Consider the following 25,905-nt stretch of genomic DNA (forward strand, 5'->3'; position numbering starts at 1 on the left):
TCTATATTATATTCTGCTACAAAAAGGAAAATAATATTATAGTTGTAGCATCATAAATGTGTTATGTGGTGTTGATTTTATTCGATTGACTTTTAACATTTTGTTAAATAAAAATGTGATCGTTCAAAAACCCTCATTATGAAACCAAAAGGCCCGAGACCAGAGCTGACAACATCCACCCACCATCACCACCACCTTGTTCTACGTGTTGAGCTGGCTCTGAGACGAAGAAACTCATTACTGGTAATGATGCTTGCATTTTTATCAAGGATTTGACAATAAACCTGAAACTATAAATATATAGTCCTAGTTTGAGTGATCTCGTTACGAAGTTATTGAACTTTGTCATTTTAAAATGTAAAAAAACAAACAGCTTCCATTTTGAAATCAAACAGCTGTGCAACATGTCGATTAAAATAAAGAAAGAAAGAAAGAAAACAATTGAACTTCGAAAGATGACCTCTGGTTTAGGGGTGAAAAGCTGAGATCTGTCTCTGGAATGTGATTGTGTTTGTTGCGACGTTAGCGCCATCTCATGGTGACGCTGCAATTTAATATATGTCCGTGTTGATGGTTGAAATCAAACACGCTCTGTCAGGACATGAAAGAGAGGGGGAATTCCAGCCGAATGGCAGCCGGCTGGCAGGTGGTTGGCTGGACGCTGGGACAGCCCTCTTCAAGTGGCTCCTACTGTTTGGGGGATGTCGGCCATCTTTGTTCTGCATCGAGGTACTCTAGTATCTATGGCGATGTTAGCCATCTTTGTTCTGCTTCGAGGTACTCTAGTATCTATGCCGACGTCGGACATCTTTGTAAATAAAGTTTGAATAAATAAAACGAACAAAGTAAAACGTTTATTTAATTTGAACGTTGGTGCTTTAGCTAAGCATGTAGCTTCAGCACAATACAAAGGTAAACAAAGTGGCCGCGGTCAGCAGAGGGCGGAGCCGCCTCACGTCCGAACCGCCCCCTGGCTGCCCAGCTGCCGAGACGCTGCCGGACAGGAAGTGGAATTCTGGGAAGCCGAGCGGAAAATCCTCATCAACTCCTGGAAACGATGTCTGACCTGAAGGAGGGGGAGGAGGTGGAGGAGGGGAGGAGGTGGAGAGAGGAAGTAGAGGAGGTGGAGAGGGAGGAGGTGGAGGAGGAGAGGAGATGGAGAGAGGAGGAGGAGGAAAGGAGGTGGAGAAGTAGAGGAGGTGGAGAGGGGTGGAGAGAAGAGAAGAGGAGAGAAGGTGGCAGAGTAGAGAGGAGGAGGAGAAGTAGACGAGGTGGAGGAGTAGAGAGGAGGAGTTGGAGGAAGGTCAGTAGCAGAAGGTCGTCTGCAAACAATGAAACAGGAAGCTGGGGAGGGACGACAACCTGTCTCACCCTCGCTCACCTGACGCCATGTTTTCAAATGACAACGACAGTGAACTGACTCCAACACCAAGACAAATATGGCTGCCGTACATCTGACCACCCTGGAATACCACGGACTAACCTGGATTACCCTGGATTACCCTGTACTACCCTAGATTACCCTGTACTACCCTGGAATACTCTGGACCACCTGGGATAGTCTGGAGCACGCTGGAATATCATGTACTTCTCTGGATTTCCCTTGAATACCCTGTACCACCCTGCATTACCCTGCATTACCCTGCATTACCCTGCATTACCCTGTATTACCCTGTATTACCCTGTATTACTCTGTATTACTCTGTACCACCCTGCATTACCCTGCATTATCCTGCATTACCCTGCATTATCAAATCAGAATGTTCCGGACAACGCCATTCAAGTGGATGGACTAACAACGTTCCGGGCGGACAGGAGCCATGCTCTCAGAGGAAAATCTCGGGGAGGTGGTGTATGTATTTTCATCAATAACAACTGTTGCACTCACGCCGAAATTGTCTTAAGTCACTGTTCTCCGGATATAGAATTTCTAACAGTTAAATGCCGACCATTCTACAAGCCCAGAGAATTCACAGCCATCTACATCACAGCTGTTTACTTTCCACCCAGTGCAGTAACTAAGGACGCACTGTCTACACTGTATCAATCTGTGAGCTCAATGCAGAACTCGAATCCAGACTCTGTCTATATAATCGCTGGTGATTTCAATCAGGCCAAATTGAAGACAGTACTTCCACATTACCACAAACATGTGAACTTTGCGACCAGGGGAGAGAACATTCTTGACCAGGTATACACCAACATTAAACAGGCATTCAGAGCTGTTCCCCACCCCCACCTGGGGAACTCGGACCATCTCTCTGGTATGCTAATGCCATCTTACAAACCACTTCTTACCAGGAGTAAGCCGTCTGTGAAGCAGATCAGAGCATGGCCAGAAGGAGCAACCTCAGCTCTCCAAGACTGTTTTGAATGCACAGTTTAGCCTGTTTTTAGGGAGGCTGCCACTACCAACCATCATGTCAACCTAACGGAATATACTGAGTCTGTGACAGGCTATATACACAAATGCATGGACGATGTGACCGTCATCAAAAACATCACTACAAGAGCCAATGACAAACCCTGGTTCACCAGGGAGGAACGTGCACTCCTGAGAGCACGGAACGCTGCCTTCAAGTCCGGGGACAAGGACGCCCTCAGAGCTGCTAGGGCCAACTTGAACCGGGGAGTGAGAACAGCCAAGCGTGCCTATGGACAGAAAATCCAATTACACTTCACAGACAAAAAAAGACCCCAGTCACCTGTGGCAAGGCATCCAGTCAGTCACCGGTTACAGGCCAACACCCCCACCGTGCGAGGACAACACAGACTTCCTCAACACACTTAACACATTCTTCAGCCGGTTTGAGGAAAACAACACCGCCACACCAACAAAAGCCCGGACCTGCCCGGACAATGTAACGCTTCACCTGGACCCTGCTGATGTGCGGAAGACCCTACTCAAGGTGAACCCCAGAAAAGCTGCAGGTCCTGACAACATACCGGGGCGTGTGCTCAGAGACTGTGCTGACCAACTTACAGATGTTATCACGGATATCTACAACACCTCTCTGAGCCAAGCCATCATACCAGCATGCTTCAAAGCCACCACCATCATACCGCTACCCAAGAAATCCCCAGCCTCAACACTGAACGACTACCGACCCATAGTACTCACGCCCATCATGATGAAGTGCCTTGAAAGATTGGTCAAGGCCCACATAACATCCAGTCTCCCCACTACACTTGATCCATTCTAGTTTGCATACCGTCCCAATCGCTCCACTGATGATGCCATAACAACAGCACTCCACCTATGCCTGGCTCATCTGGAAAACAAAAACAGTTACGTGCGGATACTGTTCATTGACTTCAGTTCCGCCTTCAACACAGTCATCCCCCAACACCTGGTAAATAAACTCAGCGAAATAGGCATCAGCACCCCACTCTGCAACTGGCTACTGGACTTCCTTACTGATAGACCACAGTAAGAGTTGGCAAAAACTCCTCAGAGACCATCACTGTGAACACTGGAGTCCCCCAAGGATGTGTGTTGTCCCCTCTGCTGTTCACACTGGTGACACATGACTGTTGTGCCAGATACAACTCGAACCACTTCATTAAGTTTGCAAATGACACAACAGTTGTGGGCCTCATCAGTGACGACAACGACTCAGCCTACAGAGAGGAGGTACATCAACTCATTACATTACATTACATTACATTTGGCAGATGCTTTTATCCAAAGCGACTTACAATTGTTCAAACACCGACGGACGCAGCCATCAGGAGCAATTAGGGGTTAAATATCTTGCTAAAGGACACTACAGCATGCTAGCAGGAGGAGCCTGGGATCCAACCAGCAACCTTTAGATCACTAGACCACCAGCTCTACCGCTTGAGCTACCATCCCCTAACTCATCAACTGGTGTGACAACAATAATCTACATCTCAATGCAAACAAGACAAAATAAATAACTGTGGACTGTGGAAAGAAACACACACCACACATCCCACTCACCATCAATGGCAGTGCAGTGGAGTCTGTGAAGAGCACCAAGTTGCTGGGGGTGCACATCACAGACGACCTGACATGGTCAATCTCCACCACCTCCCTAGTAAAGAAGGCACAGCAACACCTCTACTTCCTTCGCCGGATGAGGAGAGCTGACCTCCCCCCTTATGCCCTCACCACCTTCTACAGGGGAGCTATTGAGAGCATTCTTACCAGCAGCCTCTCAGCCTTTCTGGTCAGCTGCTCTGCTGCTGACCAGAAAGCCCTACAAAGAGCGGTGAGGACAGCAGAGAAGATCACCAAAACAGCACAACCATCCATCCAGGACCTGTACCCGTCTCACTGCCGCAAGAGTGCCACTAATATCATCAAGGACCACACCCACCCAGCACACAAACTGTTCACCCTCCTACCTTCTGGCAAGCGGTACCACAGCATGCGGTGCAATACCACCAGATTCAGGAACAGCTTTTTTCCAAAGTTCATCAGACTACTAAACTCACCAAACACGACATGAACACAACACCCACAAAGACCAACTGACTGCACAATATTTACATTTTGACAATACATATGTATCCCCTTGGGATACATATGTATCCTCTTGCTGCTAGCTTTGTACTGCACCTTATTACCTTAATAACATGCCTCATTTGACTTCTTGAGTATATTATGACTATCCTTAGTCTTGTTGTGTTGTTGTGTCTATTGTTGTTGTCTTTTTGCACTTTCATGTTATATGTTGTGTGTTACAAATATTACTTGCACATTTGGAGTATGGGGAAAGGCAATTTTGATCCTCTGTGTAATTACGTGTTGCATGGTATGATTGACAATAAAGTACACTTTGAACTTTGAACTTGAACATTATCCTGCATTACCCTGTATTACCCTGTATTACCCTGTACTTCTCTGGATTACCCTGTACTATCCTGGACCACCCTGGAATACCCTCGACTACCGTCCTACCTTGATGCGTCCTACCCTATCCCAATGCGTCCTACCCTATCCCAATGCGTCCTACCCTATCCTAATGCGTCCTACCCTATCCTAATGCATCCTACCCTATCCTAATGCGTCCTATCCTAATGTGTCCTTTCTTAATGTTGCCCTTCTTCCCGCCCCTCTCAGCTTATTGGCCATCCTGTTGCCTTTGTATTCTTTATGTCCCGCCCTTCTCACCTGATTGGCTGTCCTGTTGCCGAGCTGCACGGCGAGTTGGTGAAACGTCGTCTGATTGGCTCCTTCCTGCCGACAGAAAGTCAGGATGGCGTGGTCCGCCTCACTGGAAAATAATAATAATAATAATAAATATGATAATAATATAAATAATAAAATAAATATAATAATATAAATAAAATATAAAAATAATTATAATATCACTAATATCATCATTATTTTTATTATTATTATTATTATTATTATTATTATTATTATTATTATTATTATTAATAATAATAATAATAAAATAATAATAATAATAATAATAAAAACACCATAATAAATGTTATGAATTATTAAATTGTATAGATATCTGGCTTCTGCACCGGGTCCAGCAGCGGCATCCGTTTTGGGGATTTTCTCGCTCGGCTCCTCCCTCCTCCCCTCTTCCTCTCTCTGATTGGCTGCAGGGCTGCCTGACGCCAGAAGGGGGACTGTGGGGGACGCACTTCCTGTCCGGGGACTGGAGCCTTTGCAGCTCGCCGAAAAACTCCCAGAACTCCTGCTGCAGGTGGAAGTGATTCCTGAGGAGGGAGGAGATCTGGGGGGGGGGGGTGGTGGAGCCATTTCTAGTCCATCATCACTACATCAATACAAACCAGGAGCATTCAACCTGGAAAAGTGAAGAACAGAATAGAGAAGAAGGGAAGGAGGAGGAACCTTGTTCAGGACGTCCGACCCGGGGGCATGTCCTTCCTGTAGCACTGACATCACTTCCTGGAAGTGGGAGGAGCTTTCTCCTAAGCTCCGCCCCAGGGACAGCAGGAAGTGACGGCTCCGCTCAAACTGCTGCTGCTCTGCTGCCTGGGGGAGAGAGGAGGGCAGTGCGTCACACCAACTTCCTGTTTGGGAGGACTTCCTGTGTAGAAGGAACTTCCTGTGTAGTCTTCCTGAAGAGACAGGATAGCTTGCTAAGGAGACAGGAAGTAGCCTGCTAAGGAGCCCCAGAAGTAGCCTGGATAAGCAAGTAGCCTGGCTAAGGACAGAGGAAATAGCCTACTAAGGAGAAAGGAGGTAGCCTGGCCAAGTAGAGGAAGTAGCCTGGCTAAGGAGACAGGAAGTAGTTTGGCTAAGGAGACAGGAAGTAGACTGGCTAACGAGACAGGAAGTAGCATCACAAAGGAAAGAAAGGAAGCACACCTGGAGTTGCGGCACCGTTCTGCCCTCTTCATCGTCTGAAGCGCCACCAGTGGCACTTCCTGTTGGACTGAGGGAGGAGTCAGACAGGTAGAGGAAGAGCTCTGCCTCCTGGTCCCTGTCATCTGATTGGCTATGATTTCTAACAAATGACGTTGCATCATCTTCTGTGACGCCCAGTGCGGAATTGTGGGTATTTGAAGAATCAAAGCAGGTCTGATCTGAGGTTTTATCGGCAGCACAGGCGTAAGCAGGGGTCCTGCTGGGGGTCTCAGTAGGGGTCCCAGCAGGGATCCTACCGGGGGTCCTACCCAGGGACCCAGCAGGGGTCTCAGCGGGGGTCCCAGCAGGTGCCCTACAAGAGGTCCCAGCAGCGGTCCTACCGGGGGTCCCTGCTGCACCTGTCGGGCTCTGGACGAGCACAAAGCCGATTCGCTGGAAGTCCAGAGAGTCGGGGAGGCGGGGTGGATAGCGTGTCCCTGCAGGGAAGCTGCACTTCCTGTTTGTCCTCATCAACTTCCTGCGAGAGTAGGTGGTGCTGACTATGGGCTGAGGGGCGTTAAACTGCTTGATCGTAGGGTAGATGACAGGAAGACTCCCCTGTAGGATGGACATGGATGGAGGGAGAGATGGATGGGGGGAGAGATGAGAGAAGGATGGAGGGAGAGAAGGATGGAGGGAGAGAGGGAGAGACGGAGAGAAGGATGATTCTTCTCTTTCATTTCCTTTATTGATCTGATTGTTTATTAGTCAGTCTGAGGTCCACCCTCCAGTCTGTGTGGGACTCACAGCCAGCCAGGGGGGCAGCAGCCTCTCATCTCTCTCTACCGGGGGGCGCAGGTCTCCAGGCTGCACTCTGCGACATGCCACCGGCATCGAACACACAACCCCCTGGCAGCGGAACGCCTGGAGACAGGAAGCAGTACTCTGTGAAGGACTCTGTGCAGGACTCTGTGCAGGACTCTGTGCAGGACTCCGTAGTACCTTGATGATATTTGGAGGTACTCCACCCCGGCAGCACAACTGGATCCTTCGCCGCAGCTGCTTGACGCTCTTCCTCAACAGGAAGTGACTCATCAGTCTGACGGGATCGGCCGCACCCTCCATGTGGAGCAGCCCCAGTACTACCAGACTACATATGAAGTACCCGTTAGTACACATTAGTACACAGGAAGTACCCGTGAGTACACAGAGAGGTGCTGTGGGGGAGCCTCACCAGTCCTCAGCTGCAGTGAAGCAGCTGCTCCTGCGGGGGCAGTAGAGTGCAGGGTCCAGGTGCACGCGCGGTAGTAGCTCTGGATACAGGAAAACGCTACGAGTCGCTAGCAGCCAAGCTAGCTGCGCAGGAAGCAGTGGGTGGCCACGCACTGTGAGGGCCAGGTAAAACCAGTTCAGAAACCAGTCAAGAAACCAGTTAAAACCAGTTCAGAAACCAGTCTAGAACCAGTTCAAACCAGTCTAGAAACCATTTTAAGCTAGTCTAGAAACCAGTTAAGAAACAAGTCTAGAACCAATTCAAAGCGGTCTAGAAACCCCATTTAAACCAGTCCAGAAACCAGTCTAGAACCAATTCAAGGCTGTCTAGAAACAAGTTTAAACCAGCCCAGAAACCAGTTTAGACACCAGTTCAGAAACCAGTCTAGAACCAGTTTGAATCAGTCTAGAAACCAGTTCAGACCAATTCAGAAACGAGTTTTAACAGTCAGAAACAGACCAGTTCAGAAAACCAGACTAGAAACCAGTTGAGAAACCAGTCAAGAAACCAGTTTAAAACAAGTTAAAATCAGTTTAAACCAGTCTAGAAACCAGTTGAGACACCAGTTGAAAAACCAGTTGAAAAACCAGTTCAGACCAGTTTAGAACCAAACCAGTCTAGAACCAATTCAAAGTGGTCTAGAAACCATTTTAACCATCATTAGCCTAGAACTAGTTATAACCAGTTTAGACAAGTCAAGAAACCAGTTAATAAACCAATTCAAAACTAATTTAGAAACTAGTTTAGACCAGTCTAGAAACTAGTTTAAACAAGTGCAGAAACCAGTTCAAACCAGTCTAGAAACCAGTTAAAATGAGTTCAGAAACCAGTTTAAACTAGCCTAGAAACTAGTTAAAACCAGTTTAAACAAGTCAAGAAACCAGTTAATAAACCAATTCAAAACTAATTTAGAAACTAGTTTAAACAAGTGCAGAAACGAGTTCAAACCAGTCTAGAAACCAGTTTAAACAAGTCAAGAAACCAGTTCAAAGCTAATTTAGAAACTAGTTTAGACCAGTTCAGAAACAAGTTTAAAGTAGTCTAGAAACCAGTTTAAACACATGCAGTAACCAGTTTAAACACATGCAGAAACCAGTTCAAACCAGTTTAAACTAGTCTAGAAACCAGTTAAAACAAGTTCAGAAACCAGTTCAAACCAATTTAAACAAGTCAAGAAACCAGATAAGAAACCAATTCAAAACTAATTTTGAAACTAGTTTAGAGCAGTCTAGAAACCAGTTTAAACAAGTGCAGAAACCATTTCAAACCAGTCTAGAATCAGTTCAAACCAGTCTAGAAAACAGTCAAAACAAGTTCAGAAACCAGTTTAAACTAGCCTAGAAACCAGTTCAAACCAGTTTAAACAAGTCAAGAAACCACATAAGAAACCAGTTCAAAACGAATTTAGAAACTAGTTTACACCAGTTCAGAAACCAGATAAGAAACCAGTTCAAACTACTTGACCAACTAGTTTAGACCAGTTTATTAACCAATTACAACCAGTCTCAAAACCAGTTTAAACCTGTCTAGAAACTAGTTAAGACCAGTCTAGAAACCAGTTCAGAAACCAGTTTAGAAACCGGTTCAAACTTATTTAGAAACTAGTTTAGACCTGTTAAAACCAGTCTAAAAAACAGTTTAAACCCGTCTCGAAATGAGTTAAGACCAGTCTAGAAACCAGTTCATTAAACAAGTTTAAACTAGCTTATAAACGACCTCAGACCAGTCAAAAAGTTTAAAACCAGTTTAAACCAGTTCAGCAACCAGTTTAAAAAAAGTTTAAACCAGTTCAAACTAGTTTATAAACGAGTTCACACTATTTAGCAAATCAGTTTAGACAATTTTTAAACCAGATTAAACCAGTTAAGAAACCGGTTCAAACGTATTTGGAAACTCGTTTATACCAGTTAAAACCAGTCTAAAAAGCAGTTTAAGACCAGTCTAGAAACCAGTTTAAACTACTCTAGAAACCAGTTCAAACTAGTTTATAAGCTTCTTCAGACCAGTCAAAACCAGTTTAAACCAGTTCAGCAACCAGTTAAAAAAACAGTTTAAACCAGTTGTAAACGTGTTTGGACACCAGTTCAGAAAGAAGTTTAAAGTAGTTCATTAACTAGTTTAAACCAGCCAAGAAATCAGTTAAGACCAGCTCAGAAACCAGTTGAAACCAGTTGAGACGGCGGTACTTACCGCGGCCCAGGGCATCAGGGGGGCGGAGCCTGGGCCGGTGGCTGATGGGAGCCTGACGCAGCTCGTCCACAAGCTGCAGTGCCCCCTGCAGGTTGGAGGCTCTGAACGCACTCCCACAGGAAGCGACAAGCTCCGCCCTCTGGGCCAGCATGTCCAGCTCACACTGAGAGAGAGACGGGCGGCGGGAGAGACGGGTAGAGAGAGAGAAACAGGTGGCGGTAAAGAGGCGGGTGGAGAGACACAGGTAGACAGAGAGAAACAAGTGGCGAGAGGGAGGTGAAGATGGAGAGAGGCAGGTGGAGGGAAAGAGACAGGTGGAGATGGAGAGAGACAGGTGGAGGGAAAGAGACAGGTGGAGATAGTTCAGTCAATCAGAACTGGGGATGGGCATGATTAAATCGATTAGTCGACTAATTCATCGGAGTCAATCGATCGAGTAATCTATTAGTCGACTCGGAGAGTGAGGTCGACTACTGATTTTGCCCCGACTCTAATCACTGTCGCACAGGCACCTGGTAACGGCAGAAGACAGCTGGTGGGTGGAGCTGATGTAGAACAAAGCGGAGTAAGTGAAAAAAGGATGGCAGGAAGCTGTCTGACCACACCCCTGCTGCTTCTGACCACGCCCCTGCTACTGACCGTGCGAACAAAGATGGAAGGATCATCAACAAGAAAAGGTTGTCATCCTAGTACCATGGATTAACTGGAGGGGGCGGACCAACAGTTCCATACCATAGAGTGACCGTACGAGAGGAAGGAGGAGAAGGAGAAGAGAGGAAAAGAGAGGAAGTGGAGGAGAGGAAAGGAGGTGAAAGAAGAAAGAGGAGAGTGATACTGCCAACAAGGTTCTGACCTTGTTGGCAGTAGGTCTGGGCGGTGCAGGACGGGGTGTGGTCCAAGTGCGATGCGGACGTGCTCCTCAAGGTCTGGGACCGACTTCTTGGACCGCTTCCTGCCCATGCCCCCTGCCCATGCCCCCCCGCCAACACCCCCTGCCCACGCCCTCCTTGCCACGCCTCCCTAACAGATCATGGACTGTGTGTAGTAGCAGTAGTAGTGTGTACATTGTGTAGTACTGTGTGTAGTAATTTGCATAGTACTGTGTGCAGTGTTACCAGAAAGGTCCGGGTCAGTTGGGACTCCAGCTGCAGTTCAGAGACCGTCAGGCAGAGGAGGTGGAGCTGCAGGAGGAGCTGCACATGCTGAGAGGAGGAAGAGGAAGAGGAGATTAAAGGAGTCAACATGTTACTATTGAACCTTTATTCATATTGTTTACACAGACTAGCTGCCGGTTAGCTTGAGGCTAGCTGCCGGTGAGCTTCAGGCTAGCTGCCGGTGAGCTTCAGGCTAGCTGCCGGTGAGCTTCAGGCTATCAGCCAGGTGAGCTTCAGGCTAGCTGCCGGTGAGCTTCAGGCTAGCTTCAGGCTAGCTGCCAGGTTAGCTTCAGGCTAGCTGCCGGTGAGCTTCAGGCTAGCTGCCAGGTTAGCTTCAGGCTGGCTGCCTGTGCGCATCAGGCTAGCTGCTGTTAGCTGCAGGCTAGCCGGCATTTAGCCTCGCTACGTTGTGGAAAAAAAAGGAGCTACCTGCTGCAGGTGCTGCGTTAGCTGCTCTCGCTGCTTAGCGCTAAGCTGCAGTGTTAGCGGCTCTTCGATCCGAGGGGGCGTAGTCAGTTTCCCAGGGGGCGTGGCCCGTTGGCTGCGAGCACGCAGCGCGTCCAGCTGCTGTCGCACCGTACGCAGCTCCCTTACCACTTGGTCCCCAGACTCCGCCTCCTCTGGGTCCCTGTGGGACATGGGTCACATGACATCAGGGATTAGGCCCCACCGTCCAGATCCTCCACACCCACCTCCACCAAACCCCATCTCCATGTTGTGGTTAATAAGTTACCTGTTATGGTTAATTTAGTTACCCCCCCATGAAAAACCTACTATATGTTACACTAAATCCGGTGCGATAAAAACCAAATTGAGTGTATAATCGACCCTTTAAAAAATATATATCTGTCACAAGGCCAGCAAATGGAGCCAAAATCGAATACACCTTGAAGCCAGTAGAGGGAGCCAAAGTCTAAGACATCCTATGAGCAGCAGAGGTTGCCAAAGCCTTCCACAATACAGTAAGATTAAAATACTATCTTCACACAAGGGACAGCGGTGAATTGGAGTGTCAGTTTTTTTTGTTTGTTTGTTTGTTTTGTTGAAACCATCAGCTGCAACGGAAAGTGACAACGACGCCCTCTCCCAAGAGAGGGGAGGCGGTTCAACTACGAAGGCTGTGATTGGCTGTCAGCGAGGTGACGTCAGAAAGCGAGGAAGCAAAAAATAAGAGTTGCGATTGGTTGAAAAGGGGATTTTGATGGTTTATGAAACAAAAGAAGGCTGGATATGTAAATGAACAGAGCTTCTCCGTGACTATAAGATATGAGATCAAAGGGATCTGAAATCAGCCCTTCTCGCCGGCTCTGAGTTTGTTGTTGTATTCGTTTCTCAAAAGCATCAGACTTTGTTTTGTTCCAGTGGTTTTTTCCAAGTTTTTGAAGCCAGAATAAGATAGAAACGTCGTCCAGAGATCCAGGCTTTTTCCACAGGCCCAGGCCTCTTTGTCTACGACCTTCACCCCACCACACCTCCACCAAACCTCTTCCACCACACCACAACCAAACCTCTCCCACCTCCACCACACCCTGTGTGAAGTATGTGTGTAGTGTGTCTCACTGTGTAGTGTGTGTCAAGTCAAGTCAGACTTCATTTATAAAGTGTAGTGTGTGTCTTACTGCGTAGTGTGTGTGGTGTGTGTGTAGTGTGTCTCACTGTGTAGTGTGTGTCTCACTGCGTGTGTGTGTAGTGTCTCACTGTGTAGTGTGTGCATCTCACTGTGTAGTGTGTGTGTGTGTAGTGTGTCTCACTGTGTAGTGTTTGTGTGTGTCTCACTGTGTAGTGTGTGTGTGTGTGTCTCACTGTGTAGTGTGTGTGTGTGTGTCTCACTGTGTAGTGTGTGTGTGTGTCTCACTGTGTAGTGTGTCTCACTGTGTAGTGTGTGTGTCTCAATGTATAGTGTGTGTGTGTGTGTGTGTAGTGTGTCTCACTGTGTAGTGTGTGCGTCTCACCGTGTCGGTTGTGTGTAGTGTGCGTCTCATTGTGTTGTTTGTGTGTAGTGTGCGTCTCACTTTGTTGTTTGTGTGTAGTGTGTATATCTTCTTCTTCTTCGAGTCCTTTGCAATCTTAGATGTCATTCTGCCAGTATCTGATGCAGGACACAGCTGATGGAGTCGGTTCAGCCAGGTCCTGGGGGCTGAACTGGGGGGCGTCGTCACATTCCAGCAGGTGGGACATTGTACTGCTCCACAGCCACACGTGTCCTCTGTGTGGAAGTTCCATGTCTTCAACAGTGCTTTGCACCTCCCCTTTTTCACCCGCAGTCTGTTGAGGGTCTTCCAGGTCGGCCATGGGAGGTCTTGTCCGCTGGCGAGGCATTCAGTTGGTGTTATTCCTCTGGTGTCGTTGAGGGCCGTGTCCACCAGTTTGGTGCGGTGGGAGCGGCTCAGCTTGAACATGCATACTCAGCTGTGAAGAAGCACAGGGCTAGAGCCGTTGCACGGATGGTTGGTGGATCAGCGCCCCACTTTGAGTTGACCAGTTTGCACAGGATGTTATTGCAGGTGTTGACCTTGGCTTTGGTGTTCTGAAGGTGGGTTTTGAAAGAGAGTGTTCTGTCGCGTGTGACTCCAAGGTACACAGGATGGGGATGGTTCAAGAGTTTGTGGCCATCCCATGAGATGCTCAGTTCTTTTCCTGCGTCTCGGTTTTTCAGATGGAAACTGCATAGCTGGGTTTTTGATGGGTTGGGTTTCAAGTGGTTATTATTGTAGTAGGTGGACATCTCTTGGAGGGCACTTTCCAGGACGGGTTCGATATTATGGAAGCTCTCTTGTTGGGTGGTGATGCAGGGGTCATCAGCATAGATGAAGCGGCGGCATTGTGGGGGGAGTGGTTGGTTGTTGGTGTAGATGTTGAAGAGGAGAGGGGCCAGTACACTGCCTTGTGGTAGGCCGTTCTTTTGGTCTTTTGCTCTTCTTGTCGTTTAGTTGAACGAAGAAGCGCCGGTTGTTGAGGAGACTTTTTATGACTTGGCATGACTGTTGTAAGTGTGGGTGGTGTGGTATGGTCTGCACCAAGGCGGGGAATCGTGGCCCATGCCTTCCTGCTGATGTTGGTCATGTTGGTGTTTTATATCAGCTCCTTCCAGACATGTCTGCGGTCTTCCCCGACGTTGTTTAGTAGGTTCTCTCCGAGTTCCGTGGTGGTGGAGGAGAAAGGGTCCTCGTGGTATACCGTATGGTAGGCTTGGAGTAGGTCACTAGATGTTTCTGACAACCCGGGGATGTACTCGGTCTGGCATCCTCTTGGGATATGTCGTCTGGCTGACCTTTTCAGCAGGTCTGTGAACGCGGTATAGCTGTTGGTGTGTGGTGGGATGCTGGGGATTGAGTCTTCGATCTCCTGTTGGTACGACAGCCAGTCGGCTTTCCGCAGGTTGAACCTTCTACGGAAGGGGACGATTGTTGCTTGGAGAACAGATCGGATGGTTATGGTGATAGGTCGGTGTTGTGAGTGGGGGATGGGGGATGTGTAGTGTGTGTCTCACTGTGTGTGTAGTGTGTGTCTCACTGTGTGTGTAGTGTGTGTCTCACTGTGTGTGTAGTGTGTGTCTCACTGTGTGTGTAGTGTGTGTCTCACTGTGTGTAGTGTGTGTCTCACTGTGTGTGTAGTGTGTGTCTCACTGTGTGTGTAGTGTGTGTCTCGCTGTGTGTGTAGTGTGTGTCTCACTGTGTGTAGTGTGTGTCTCACTGTGTGTGTAGTGTGTGTCTCACTGTGTGTAGTGTGTGTCTCACTGTGTGTGTAGTGTGTCTCACTGTGTGTAGTGTGTCTCACTGTGTGTGTAGTGTGTCTCACTGTGTGTAGTGTGTGTCTCACTGTGTGTGTAGTGTGTCTCACTGTGTGTGTAGTGTGTCTCACTGTGTGTAGTGTGTGTCTCACTGTGTGTAGTGTGTGTCTCACTGTGTGTGTAGTGTGTCTCACTGTGTGTAGTGTGTGTCTCACTGTGTGTGTAGTGTGTCTCACTGTGTGTAGTGTGTCTCACTGTGTGTGTAGTGTCTCACTGTGTGTGTAGTGTGTCTCACTGTGTGTGTAGTGTGTCTCACTGTGTGTCTCACTGTGTGTAGTGTGTGTCTCACTGTGTGTGTAGTGTGTCTCACTGTGTGTGTCTCACTGTGTAGTTTTCTCTTGTTGCTCCTCTTCCTCGTGACCTTCATCATCACCGTCCTCCTTTAACTAACACACACACACACACACAAACACAAACACACACACACACACATTAATACAAACCGTTACACACACAGTAGATATGTATGTACAGTATAAATGTAACTATGTATTAATATAATTATGTATAAATATTAACATGTATAAATATCTATAATTATAAACATGTATAAATATAAATATCTATAAGTATAAACATGTATAAACGAACATGTATAAATATAAACATGTATAAATATGTATTAATATAAACATGTATAAATATGAACATGTTTAAATATAAACATGTATAAATATGTATTAATATTAACATGTATAAATATACACATGTATAAATATGTATAATTATAAACATGTATAAATCTATAAATATAACTGACCGTTTCAAATAACTCCTCCATCAGCTGGTTCACTTCCTTCTCTGGAGAGAGAGAGGGTTACTGTAGTACAGTTTGTAGTACTGTAGTACAGTGTGTAGTACTCTATGTAGTACTGTAGTACACTGTGTAGTACAGTGTGTAGTACTGTAGTACAGCGTGTAGTACTGTAAAACACAGTGTAGTACTGTAGTAGACTATGTAGTACAGTGTGTAGGACTGTAGTACACTGTGTAGTACTTACTGGTGATGCGTACAGCTCGGTCGTCTCTGTAATCCTCCCGATCGGGTTCATCCACCTCAGACAGGAAGTTGTATTCTGGATCATCTTCATCATCACACTCCTCTGGGGACGGAGACAGAAGTGACACTCTGGATCATCTTGGTGAACTAGTTATGAATAAACAAGCCTCGGCTGTCCACCCACCCATCCATCCATCCATCCACCCAACTAGTCATCCATACATTCACCCATCCATCCACCCAACTAGTCATCCATACATTCACCCATCCATCCATCCACCCCAACTAGTCATCCATACATTCACCCATCCATCCATCCATCCATCCATCCATCCACCCACCCACCCATCCATCCATCCACCCCAACTAGTCATCCATACATTCACCCATCCATCCATCCATCCACCCAACTAGTCATCCATACATTCACCCATCCATCCACCTAGTCATCCATACATTCACTCGTCCATTCATTCATCAATCCATCCATCCAACTAGTCATCCATACATTCACGCATCCATCCATCAACCCACCCATCCAACTAGTCATCCATACATTCACGCATCCCACCATCCATCCATTGATCCACCCATCCAACTAGTCATCCATACATTCACTCATCCATTCATTCATCAATCCATCATCCAACTAGTCATCCATACATTCACTCATCCATTCATTAATCAATCCATCCATCCATCCAACTAGTCATCCATACATTTACCCATCCATCCAACTAGTCATCCATACATTCACCCATCCATCCAACTAGTCATCCATACATTCACCCAGCCATTCATCCATCCAACTAGTCATCCATACATTCACCCATCCATCAATCCATCCAACAAACTAGTCATCCATCCAATCACCCATCCATCCATCCATCCAACTAGTCATCCATACATTCACCCATCCATCCAACTAGTCATCCATACATTCACCCATCCATCCAACTAGTCATCCATACATTCAACCAGCCATTCATCCATCCAACTAGTCATCCATCCCACCCATTCTTCCCTCCATCCTCCCACCTTCGTTCTCCACGTCTGATGACATCAGGCCCCTCAGCCAATCGGTCCACTCCCTGTCCTGGTGGGCATGGCCTGAGTCGTACATATCAGCTGTGATGTCAGGAGCCCGAAGCTCCGCCTCCAAGCGGCCCAGAGGGACGTGGCCGAGCGGGAAATTAGAGCGAGTCCTATACACCTAGAGGAAGGGGTGGAGAGGACACGAAGGAAAGGGCTATCCTTATAAGGACATGTAGGAATGGGGTGTCCATATAAGGACACGTAGAGGATGTCTATATCAGGACATGTAGGAGGGGGACGTCCATATAAGAGGGGACGTCCATATAAGGACATGTAGGAATGGGGTGTCCATATAAGGACATGTAGGAATGGGGTGTCCATATAAGGACATGTAGGAAAGGGGTGTCCATAGAAGGACATGTAGGAAGGGGGTGTCCATATAAGGACATGTAGGAGGGGATGTCCATCTAAGGACATGTAGGAAAGGGGTGTCCATATAAGGACATGTAGGAAGGGGGTGTCCATAAGAAGAATCTTTATTCCTCACATGACACACCGCACTACAACACATGCACACACACACAAATGCACATGTGGATGGTGGCAATGAAATGTGGTATCTGCATTTGACCCATCCTGGCTTGTCCTTCCTCCGGGGTTAGTCCTTAGTCCTTACAGATGTGGACAAAAATGTGTTGGTACCCTTACAGCTCATTGAAACAATGCTTCATTCGTCCTGAAAAGTGACCTGCATGCCTTTGGTATGTCATAGAGTAAAGCAAAGAAACTGTGAAAAGAGATCAATTATTGTTAAAGAGATCAATTATATTCTTAAATGGCCTGGACAGATTTGTTGGTACCCTCTGACTAAATTGAAGCTCAAAATAAATTGGCATCCATCATCGTTTATTCCATATTTAATAGAAATCAGACTTTGCTTTTGATTTTTGATTCAACAGAATATTTTACATATTAAAAAAAATGAAAATGGCCTGGACAAAAATGATGGGACCCTTAACCCAACATTCTGTTGCACAACCTTAAAAGGCAATCACTGCAATCAAGTGATATGTGTAGCTCTCAATGAGACTTGTGCACCTGTCAACAGGTAGTTTGACCGACTGTTCCTGAGCAACCTGCTCCAGCTGTCTCAGGTTTGAAGGGTGCCTTCTCCAGACTGCATGTTTCAGCTCTTTCCAGAGATGTGTCATAAGATTCAGATCAGGGCTCATAGAAGGCCACTTCAGAATAGTCCAATGTTTTGTTCTTAGCCATTATTGGTGCCTTTTGCTGCGTGTTTTGGGTCAATAGGTCATTATCCTGTTGAGGAGCCAGGACCTGCGACTGAGACGGAGCTTTCTGACCCTGGGCAGTACGTTTGGCTCCAGAATGCATTGATAGTCTTGAGATTTCATTGTGCCCTGCACAGATTCAAGGCACCCCGTGCCAGACGCAGCAAAGCAGCCCCAAAACATAACAGAGGCTCCTCCATGTTTCACAGTAGGTGTTGTGTTCTTTTCTTTGAAAGCTTTATTTTTTCATCTGTGAACATAGAGATGATGTGACTTGCCAAAAAGCTCCAGTTTTGACTCATATGTCCAAAGGACATTCTCCCAAAGCATTGTGGCTTGTCAATATGAATTTTAGCAAATTCCAGTCTGGCCTTTTTATGTTTCTCTTTCAAAAGTGGAGTTTTCCTGGGTCTTCTTCCATGGAGCCCACTGTCACTCAAAAAGCCACGGAGGGTGCGATCAGACACTGATGTACCTTGACCTTGGAGTTCAGCTTGTACCTCTTTGGAAGTATTGCTTGGCTCTTTTTCTACCATTCGCACTATCCTTCTGTTCAATCTGGGGTCGACTTTCCTCTTGCAGCCTCGTCCAGGGAGGTTGGCTACAGTCCCATGGACCTTAAACTTCTTAATAATATTGGCAACTGTAGTCCCAGGAACACCAAGCTGCTTGGAGATGCTCTTATAGCCTTTACCTTTAACATGCTTGTCTATCATTTTCTTTCTGATCTCCTCAGACAACTCTCTACTTTGCTTTCTCTGGTCCATGTTCAGTGTGGTGCACACCATGATACCAAACAGCAGAGTTACTGCTTTTCTCCATTTAAACAGGCTGAATGACTGATTATAATACTGAAGACGTGTGATACCAATTAAAGAAAACATTTAGTTTGAAATATCACTATAATCCAATTATTTATAATCTTTTCTAAGGGGTACCAACAAATCTGTCCAGGCCATTTAAGAATATAATTGATCTCTTTAACGATAATTGATCTCTTTTCACAGTTTCTTTGCCTTACGCTATGACATACAAAAGGCATGCAGGTAAACATGAATGAAGCATTGTTTCAATGAGCTGAAAGAGTACCAACAAATTTGTCCACATCTGTATAAGGACATGTAGGAGGATGGCCATATGAGGACATGTAGGAGGGGGACATCCATATGAAGACATATAGGAGGGGGACATCCATATAAGGGGGATGTCCATATAAGGACATGTAGGAGGGCGACGTCCATATAAGGACATGTAGGAGGGGGACGTCCATAGAGGGACATGTAGGAGGGGGATGTTCATATAAGGACATATTATAATACAAATGTTTAATGTGAAACCTGTGACAGCTCCTCCTCCACCGCGTGCAGCTTCTCCAGGAAGCAGCTGTCAGTCACACAGTTGAGGGGCGGGGTCTGCGGTGGAGGGGGCGGGGCCATGGATGCTGACCCTGCCCCTGAGTATCTGGACCTCGCCCTAGAATGCTGAGCGAGAGAGAGAACAGTTGCTAAGTTTGTCAAAACGATTTCACACTTAACTTATTGTTTGTAACTTTTGTTATTGACCAAATACTTATTTTCCACCATCATTTGCAAATAAATTCTTTAAAAATCAGACAATGTGATTTTCTGGATTTTTTTTTCTCATTTTGTCTCTCATAGTTGAAGTGAACCTATGATGAAAATAACAGGCCTCTCTCATCTTTTTAAGTGGGAGAACTTGCACAATTGGTGGCAGATTAAATACTTTTTTGCCCCACTGTATATATATACACACACATATACACAGTATATACACATTTATATGTATACACACACATACACATATACACAGTATACACATATACACAGTATACACAGTATACACACACACACACACACACACACACACACACACACACACACACACACACACACACACACACACACACACACACACACACACACACACACACACACACACACACACACACACACACACACACAGTTGATTTGAATGAGTGTGTACTGTGCTACCTGCCAGGGACTGCAGGCGTCATGCACTCTGCTTCCTCGAGGGGATGACGCTGAGCTCTCCATGTCGCTCTCCTGGAACGTCTGCACCAATACATACAATAAGTACTTCTACTGTAGTACATGTAACAACTACCTCTAATGTAGTACATATAACAACTACTACTATTGTAGTATATATAACAACTACTACGACTATAAAATATACAACAACTACTTCTACTGTAGAATATATAACTACTGTAGTATATATAACAACTACTTCTACTGTAGTTTATACGACAACTACTTCTACTATAGTATATACAGTATAACAACTACTTCTCCCGTAGTATATATACTGTAAGAAGTACTTCGACTGTAGTATATAAAAAGTATTACGTCCTCGGCCGTCTCGTCCTCCTCTTCCTCTTCAGGTCGGTACTCTTCATCAGAGGAGTCTTCCTCAGCCAGAGGAATGTCCATGAACTGACGAGCCTGCACGCAGTACACGCAGTACAAGCAGTAGACACATTAAATACGGTACACACATGATATACACACAGGATACACACACAGGCGTATTGGTCACAAAGTGATCAGTGATTGATCGTCGTTTCGCACCTTGAGCTCAGACACTTTCTTGATGGGAGAAATGTTCCAGGCTGGGATCACCTGCAGCACACACACATTATATACACACATTATATACACTCACTATATACACACATTATATACACTCACCACTCCGCCACCCCCGACTTCCTTATGCAATACCACACTTCCTCTCTAGGCAGCCTATCATACGCTTTCTCTAAATCCACCAAGACGCAGTGCAACTCCCTCTGGCCTTCCCTGTACTTTTCCATCAGTGTTCTTAAAGCAAACATGTCATCTGTAGTACTCTTTCCTGGCATGAAACCATACTGCTGCTTGCTGATCCCCACCTCTCCTCTTAACCGAGCCTCCACTACCCTTCCCAGAGCTTCATGCTGTGGCGGATCAACTTTATTCTCTGTACGTCGTATACACTATATACACAACATATACTATATACACTATATACTGTATACTACATACACTACATATACACTTTATACACAATATATACACTATATACAGACTTTATACACTGTATACAATATACACTATATATACTATATGCACTTTATACACTATAAACACTAAATATACACATACACTTGTGATATATACACACACTTTACAGACACAGTACATACATAGAACACACAGACAGACAAAGAGATCAAAGAGGTCTCACCACTCCCTTTTCAACCACTTCTTTATACTTGGAACGAGTCATTTTGGGTTCCTGAAAAACATCAACACACACCTTGTTAATACACACCTCATTAACACACACACCTCATTAACACACACCTTGTTAACACACACCTCATTAACACACCACACACACACACCTTGTTAACACACACCTCGTTAACACAAACCTCATTAACACACACACACACACCTCATTAACACACACCTTGTTAACACACACACCTCATTAACACACACCTTGTTAACACACACCTCATTAACACACCACACACACACACCTTGTTAACACACACCTCGTTAACACAAACCTCATTAACACACACACACACCTCATTAACACACACCTTGTTAATACACACCTCATTAACACACACACCTCATTAACACACACCTTGTTAACACACACACCTCATTAACACACACACCTCATTAACACACACCTTGTTAACACACACCTCATTAACACACCACACACACACACCTTGTTAACACACACCTCTTTAACACAAACCTCATTAACACACACCTTGTTAACACACACCTCATTAACACACACCTTGTTAACACACACCTCATTAACACACCACACACACACACCTCGTTAACACACACCTTGTTAACACACACCTCATTAACACACACACACACACCTCATTAACACACACCTTGTTAACACACACCTCATTAACACACCACACACACACCTCATTAACACACACCTTGTTAACACACACCTCATTAACACACACACACACACCTCATTAACACACACCTTGTTAACACACACCTCATTAACACACCACACACACACCTTGTTAACACACCTCGTTAACACAAACCTCATTAACACACACACACACCTCGTTAACACACACCTTGTTAACACACACCTCATTAACACACCACACACACACACCTTGTTAACACACACCTCGTTAACACAAACCTCATTAACACACACACACACACCTCATTAACACACCACACACACACCTCATTAACACACACCTTGTTAACACACACCTCATTAACACACACACACACACCTCATTAACACACACCTTGTTAACACACACCTCATTAACACACCACACACACACCTTGTTAACACACCTCGTTAACACAAACCTCATTAACACACACACACACACCTCGTTAACACACACCTTGTTAACACACACCTCATTAACACACACCTTGTTAACACACACCTCATTAACACACCACACACACACACCTTGTTAACACACACCTCGTTAACACAAACCTCATTAACACACACACACACACCTCATTAACACACCACACACACACCTCATTAACACACACCTTGTTAACACACACCTCATTAACACACACACACACACCTCATTAACACACACCTTGTTAACACACACCTCATTAACACACCACACACACACCTTGTTAACACACCTCGTTAACACAAACCTCATTAACACACACACACACACCTCGTTAACACACACCTTGTTAACACACACCTCATTAACACACCACACACACACACCTTGTTAACACACACCTCGTTAACACAAACCTCATTAACACACACACACACACCTCATTAACACATACACACACCTCATTAACACACACCTCGTTAACAAACACACCTTGTTAATACACACCTCGTTAACAAACACACCTCGTTAACAAACACACCTCGTTAATGCACACACCTCGTTATTGCACACACCTCGTTAAACACACCTCGTTAATGCACACGCCTTGTTAACACACACGCTTTGTTAACACACACACCTTGTTAACAAACACACCTCGTTAATGCACACGCCTTGTTAACAAACACACCTCGTTAATGCACACGCCTTGTTAACACACACGCTTTGTTAACAAACACACCTCGTTAACAAACACACCTTGTTAATACACACACGTCATTAACACACACACCTTGTTAATTACCACACCTCGTTAATACACACACCTTGTTAATACGCACACACACACACCATTAATACACACACACCTTGTTAGTACACAACCTCATTACTGTGTGTGTTGCTTACAAAAGGGGGTGTGGCCTTTGTCTCGTTAAGAGCAGCTTTCATCATGGCCACCACGTGTTCGTTAGTGATCACTTCCTGTTGGTCACAATCACCTGGATCAATACATTGACCATATACAGTAATACACTGATTTACAAACACATCCATCAGAAGGTATCACAAGGTACCAATCACAGGGTATTGATCACCAGGTACCGATCACCAGGTACCGATCACCAGGTACCGATCACCAGGTACCGATCACCAGGTACGGTTCACAAGGTGTCGATCACAAGGTGTCGATCAGGAGGTGTCAGAAGTTATTGATCCTACGTGCAGGATGGTCTTCACGTTGACCTTCGTCAGCCTGTGCTGTTTGGATTTGCTCTCCAGTGATTGGTCGAGCTGCCGGTCGATCTCCAGCTCAGGCTCCAGCTCCTCCTCGCTCTCTGAATCCGCCAGCTTCCTCTTCCTGTTTAGACCACGCCCCTTCCCCTGCCTCTGGCGCTCATCTGAGATAGATAGAGAGAGAGTCGGTATTGATTATCTCCTGATCAGGGAATGTGGCTCATTCACTGGTTCCTCACCCATGGTGATCACCAGACTGGAATCCGTTGTGTCTTCCTCCACCAGTAGATACTCCTCCTCCTCTTCTTCTTCTTCTTCTTCCTCCTCCGGGGTGGTGTGCAGACGCAGCAGTGCATTATGGGACGCGGTCTCAGTGAGCATGAGACGCTTGCGGGCGGCAGCCATCTTTAAAATCCTTGTAGAAAAACCTGTGGGGAGACAAAATAGTTTTTGATACGATAGATACTTGGGCTGCGACACGCTAGCATCACGATACTTGGTCCACCCAAGAAAAGTCCTGCACCATACGTCTCTACGTCACACCGTAGCTCACGTGCACCACTCCAGGAACGCTGTGATTGGTTCGCGTTTTCCCGCCACGCGTTTCCGGTTGATTTCCGCAAACAGTGAAAAGGTAAATGGAGACCGGAAGAGGAAAAACAAAACAAGACAAAACAAAACAAGAACACGACAAACAACAACAAATGACCCGGAATACGCTCCAACGTCACATTTTACTTCCTCTACCCATTGAAATATTAAAGCTTCATGTTCACAGATATTATACCAATAATATTACAAATATACATCAGCCCGTCAGCCCGACGTGCTGACCTGCTGCTAAAACACAACTTATACCTCAAAACAACGAACTTTATGAGAAAAACAAAGTTAAAAAGGAGCAGAAAGCAGCAGCTCAGGACACTCACCCTCCACCGCAACAACAGCATCCCGCTTCCGGTGTGCAGCGGAACTCAAGATCCCCCGGAAACGCAGAGTGACGGACCAAGGTTCCGCCCGACAATAAACAACAACCCATTCATCCATTATTATGATTAATAATAATAATAATAATAATAATAATAATAATAATAATAATAATGATAATAATAATAATAATAATGATAATAATAATAATAATAAAATAAATTAATCATATTTAAAACATTATATTGAAATATCATATATAATATGATATATTATATTATATTTAATGTTATATAATATTATATGATATACTGTATAATATTTAAAGCAGTACTAGTACTGGTATATAATAGGAGAGATGATTATTTGTGAATGTTATTTAAATATATCAGACGGACAGAAAGATGAGGGATCGTGGAGAATGTGTGTCTTAAAAGGTACAATTGGGCCGATCAGATGTTTGTCTTATTTGATTGTCGATCAAATGTCTCCATGCATAAAATAACTTTTTAAATCAAAATCACCAAAGAGAAAATCATTTGGGTTGCCCCATACTAAAATGAGATTTGGCTGTTCAACTGATCAAGATTCCACTCTTTGTTCTCTTTTTTACCTGTGAAGGCAGTGTCGCTTCCCAAACAAATGACAGTTTTCCGAGTTCCCTTGAATGCAGCATCACTTCTTAAGGAATTATTTTTCCGAGTTCCCTTGAACGCAGCATCACTTCTGAATGAATTACAGTTTTTTGAGTTCCCTTGAACGCAGCATCCCTTCTAAAGGAATTTGTTTTCCGAGTTCCTTGTACGCAGTGACACTTCTGAACGAATTACAGTTTTCCGAGTTCCCTTGAACGCAGCATCTTGTTAACGAGTTCAGTAGGCTTCATTTAATTCACCTGTTGAGCCACAGATGCTGCTTCACTACTGACCTCGGCTACACCAGGTACAGTACTTTCTGTGTACTGCAGGTTTTCCCGCCATGCCCAAAGCCGTCCTGTCGCTGTCCAGCCTGGCACTGACCCCAGAGGCGGTACCGCGGTTCTTCATCCCGTCATGGCGCAGTCCATTGCCACGCCCCTCGGGCTCACCACGCTCCTCCTGCTCGTCGGAGCATCAGCGGCTCCTCTCAGACCAATGGGAGAGCGGCTCTCCTGATGCTGTACCCTGTCGCCGGGGCAACCTCTCGGCTTCTCCTGGCCTCCTTGGTGTGCCGCCGTCTAGCACGCAGCTCTGCGTGCCTGACCACGCTGCGGTGTCCTGCACTGACGCCGACCTG

At 45.6% G+C, this 25,905-nt stretch overlaps 1 protein-coding gene across 2 annotated transcripts; it reads right to left on the bottom strand.

The window, feature by feature from the left end:
- Positions 1-841: 841 nt before the first annotated feature.
- On the bottom strand, positions 842-24,399 carry gon4la (gon-4 like a). Of its 2 annotated transcripts, XM_079999246.1 has the most exons (23): positions 23,943-24,399; positions 23,689-23,867; positions 23,377-23,451; positions 21,303-21,353; positions 20,645-20,695; positions 20,423-20,518; positions 20,045-20,125; positions 19,370-19,513; positions 16,744-16,918; positions 15,707-15,808; positions 15,466-15,506; positions 15,030-15,091; positions 11,345-11,543; positions 10,877-10,963; positions 9,762-9,924; positions 7,533-7,683; positions 7,301-7,448; positions 7,106-7,222; positions 6,320-6,916; positions 5,840-5,983; positions 5,506-5,720; positions 5,141-5,243; positions 842-1,066 (listed from the first exon to the last, which is right to left on the bottom strand). In XM_079999246.1, the coding sequence occupies exons 1-23, from the start codon at positions 24,106-24,108 to the stop codon at positions 953-955; spliced, it is 3,261 nt and encodes a 1,086-aa protein (XP_079855372.1). In that variant the 5' UTR covers positions 24,109-24,399; the 3' UTR covers positions 842-952. The 2 variants fall into 2 exon arrangements, with proteins under 2 accessions (XP_079855372.1, XP_079855371.1); XM_079999245.1 differs by having other exon boundaries at positions 7,106-7,448.
- Positions 24,400-25,905: the final 1,506 nt, after the last annotated feature.

This window comes from Zeus faber, assembly GCF_960531495.2.
Source record: "Zeus faber genome assembly, chromosome: 1".
In the NCBI taxonomy this organism is placed as follows: domain Eukaryota; kingdom Metazoa; phylum Chordata; class Actinopteri; order Zeiformes; family Zeidae; genus Zeus; species Zeus faber.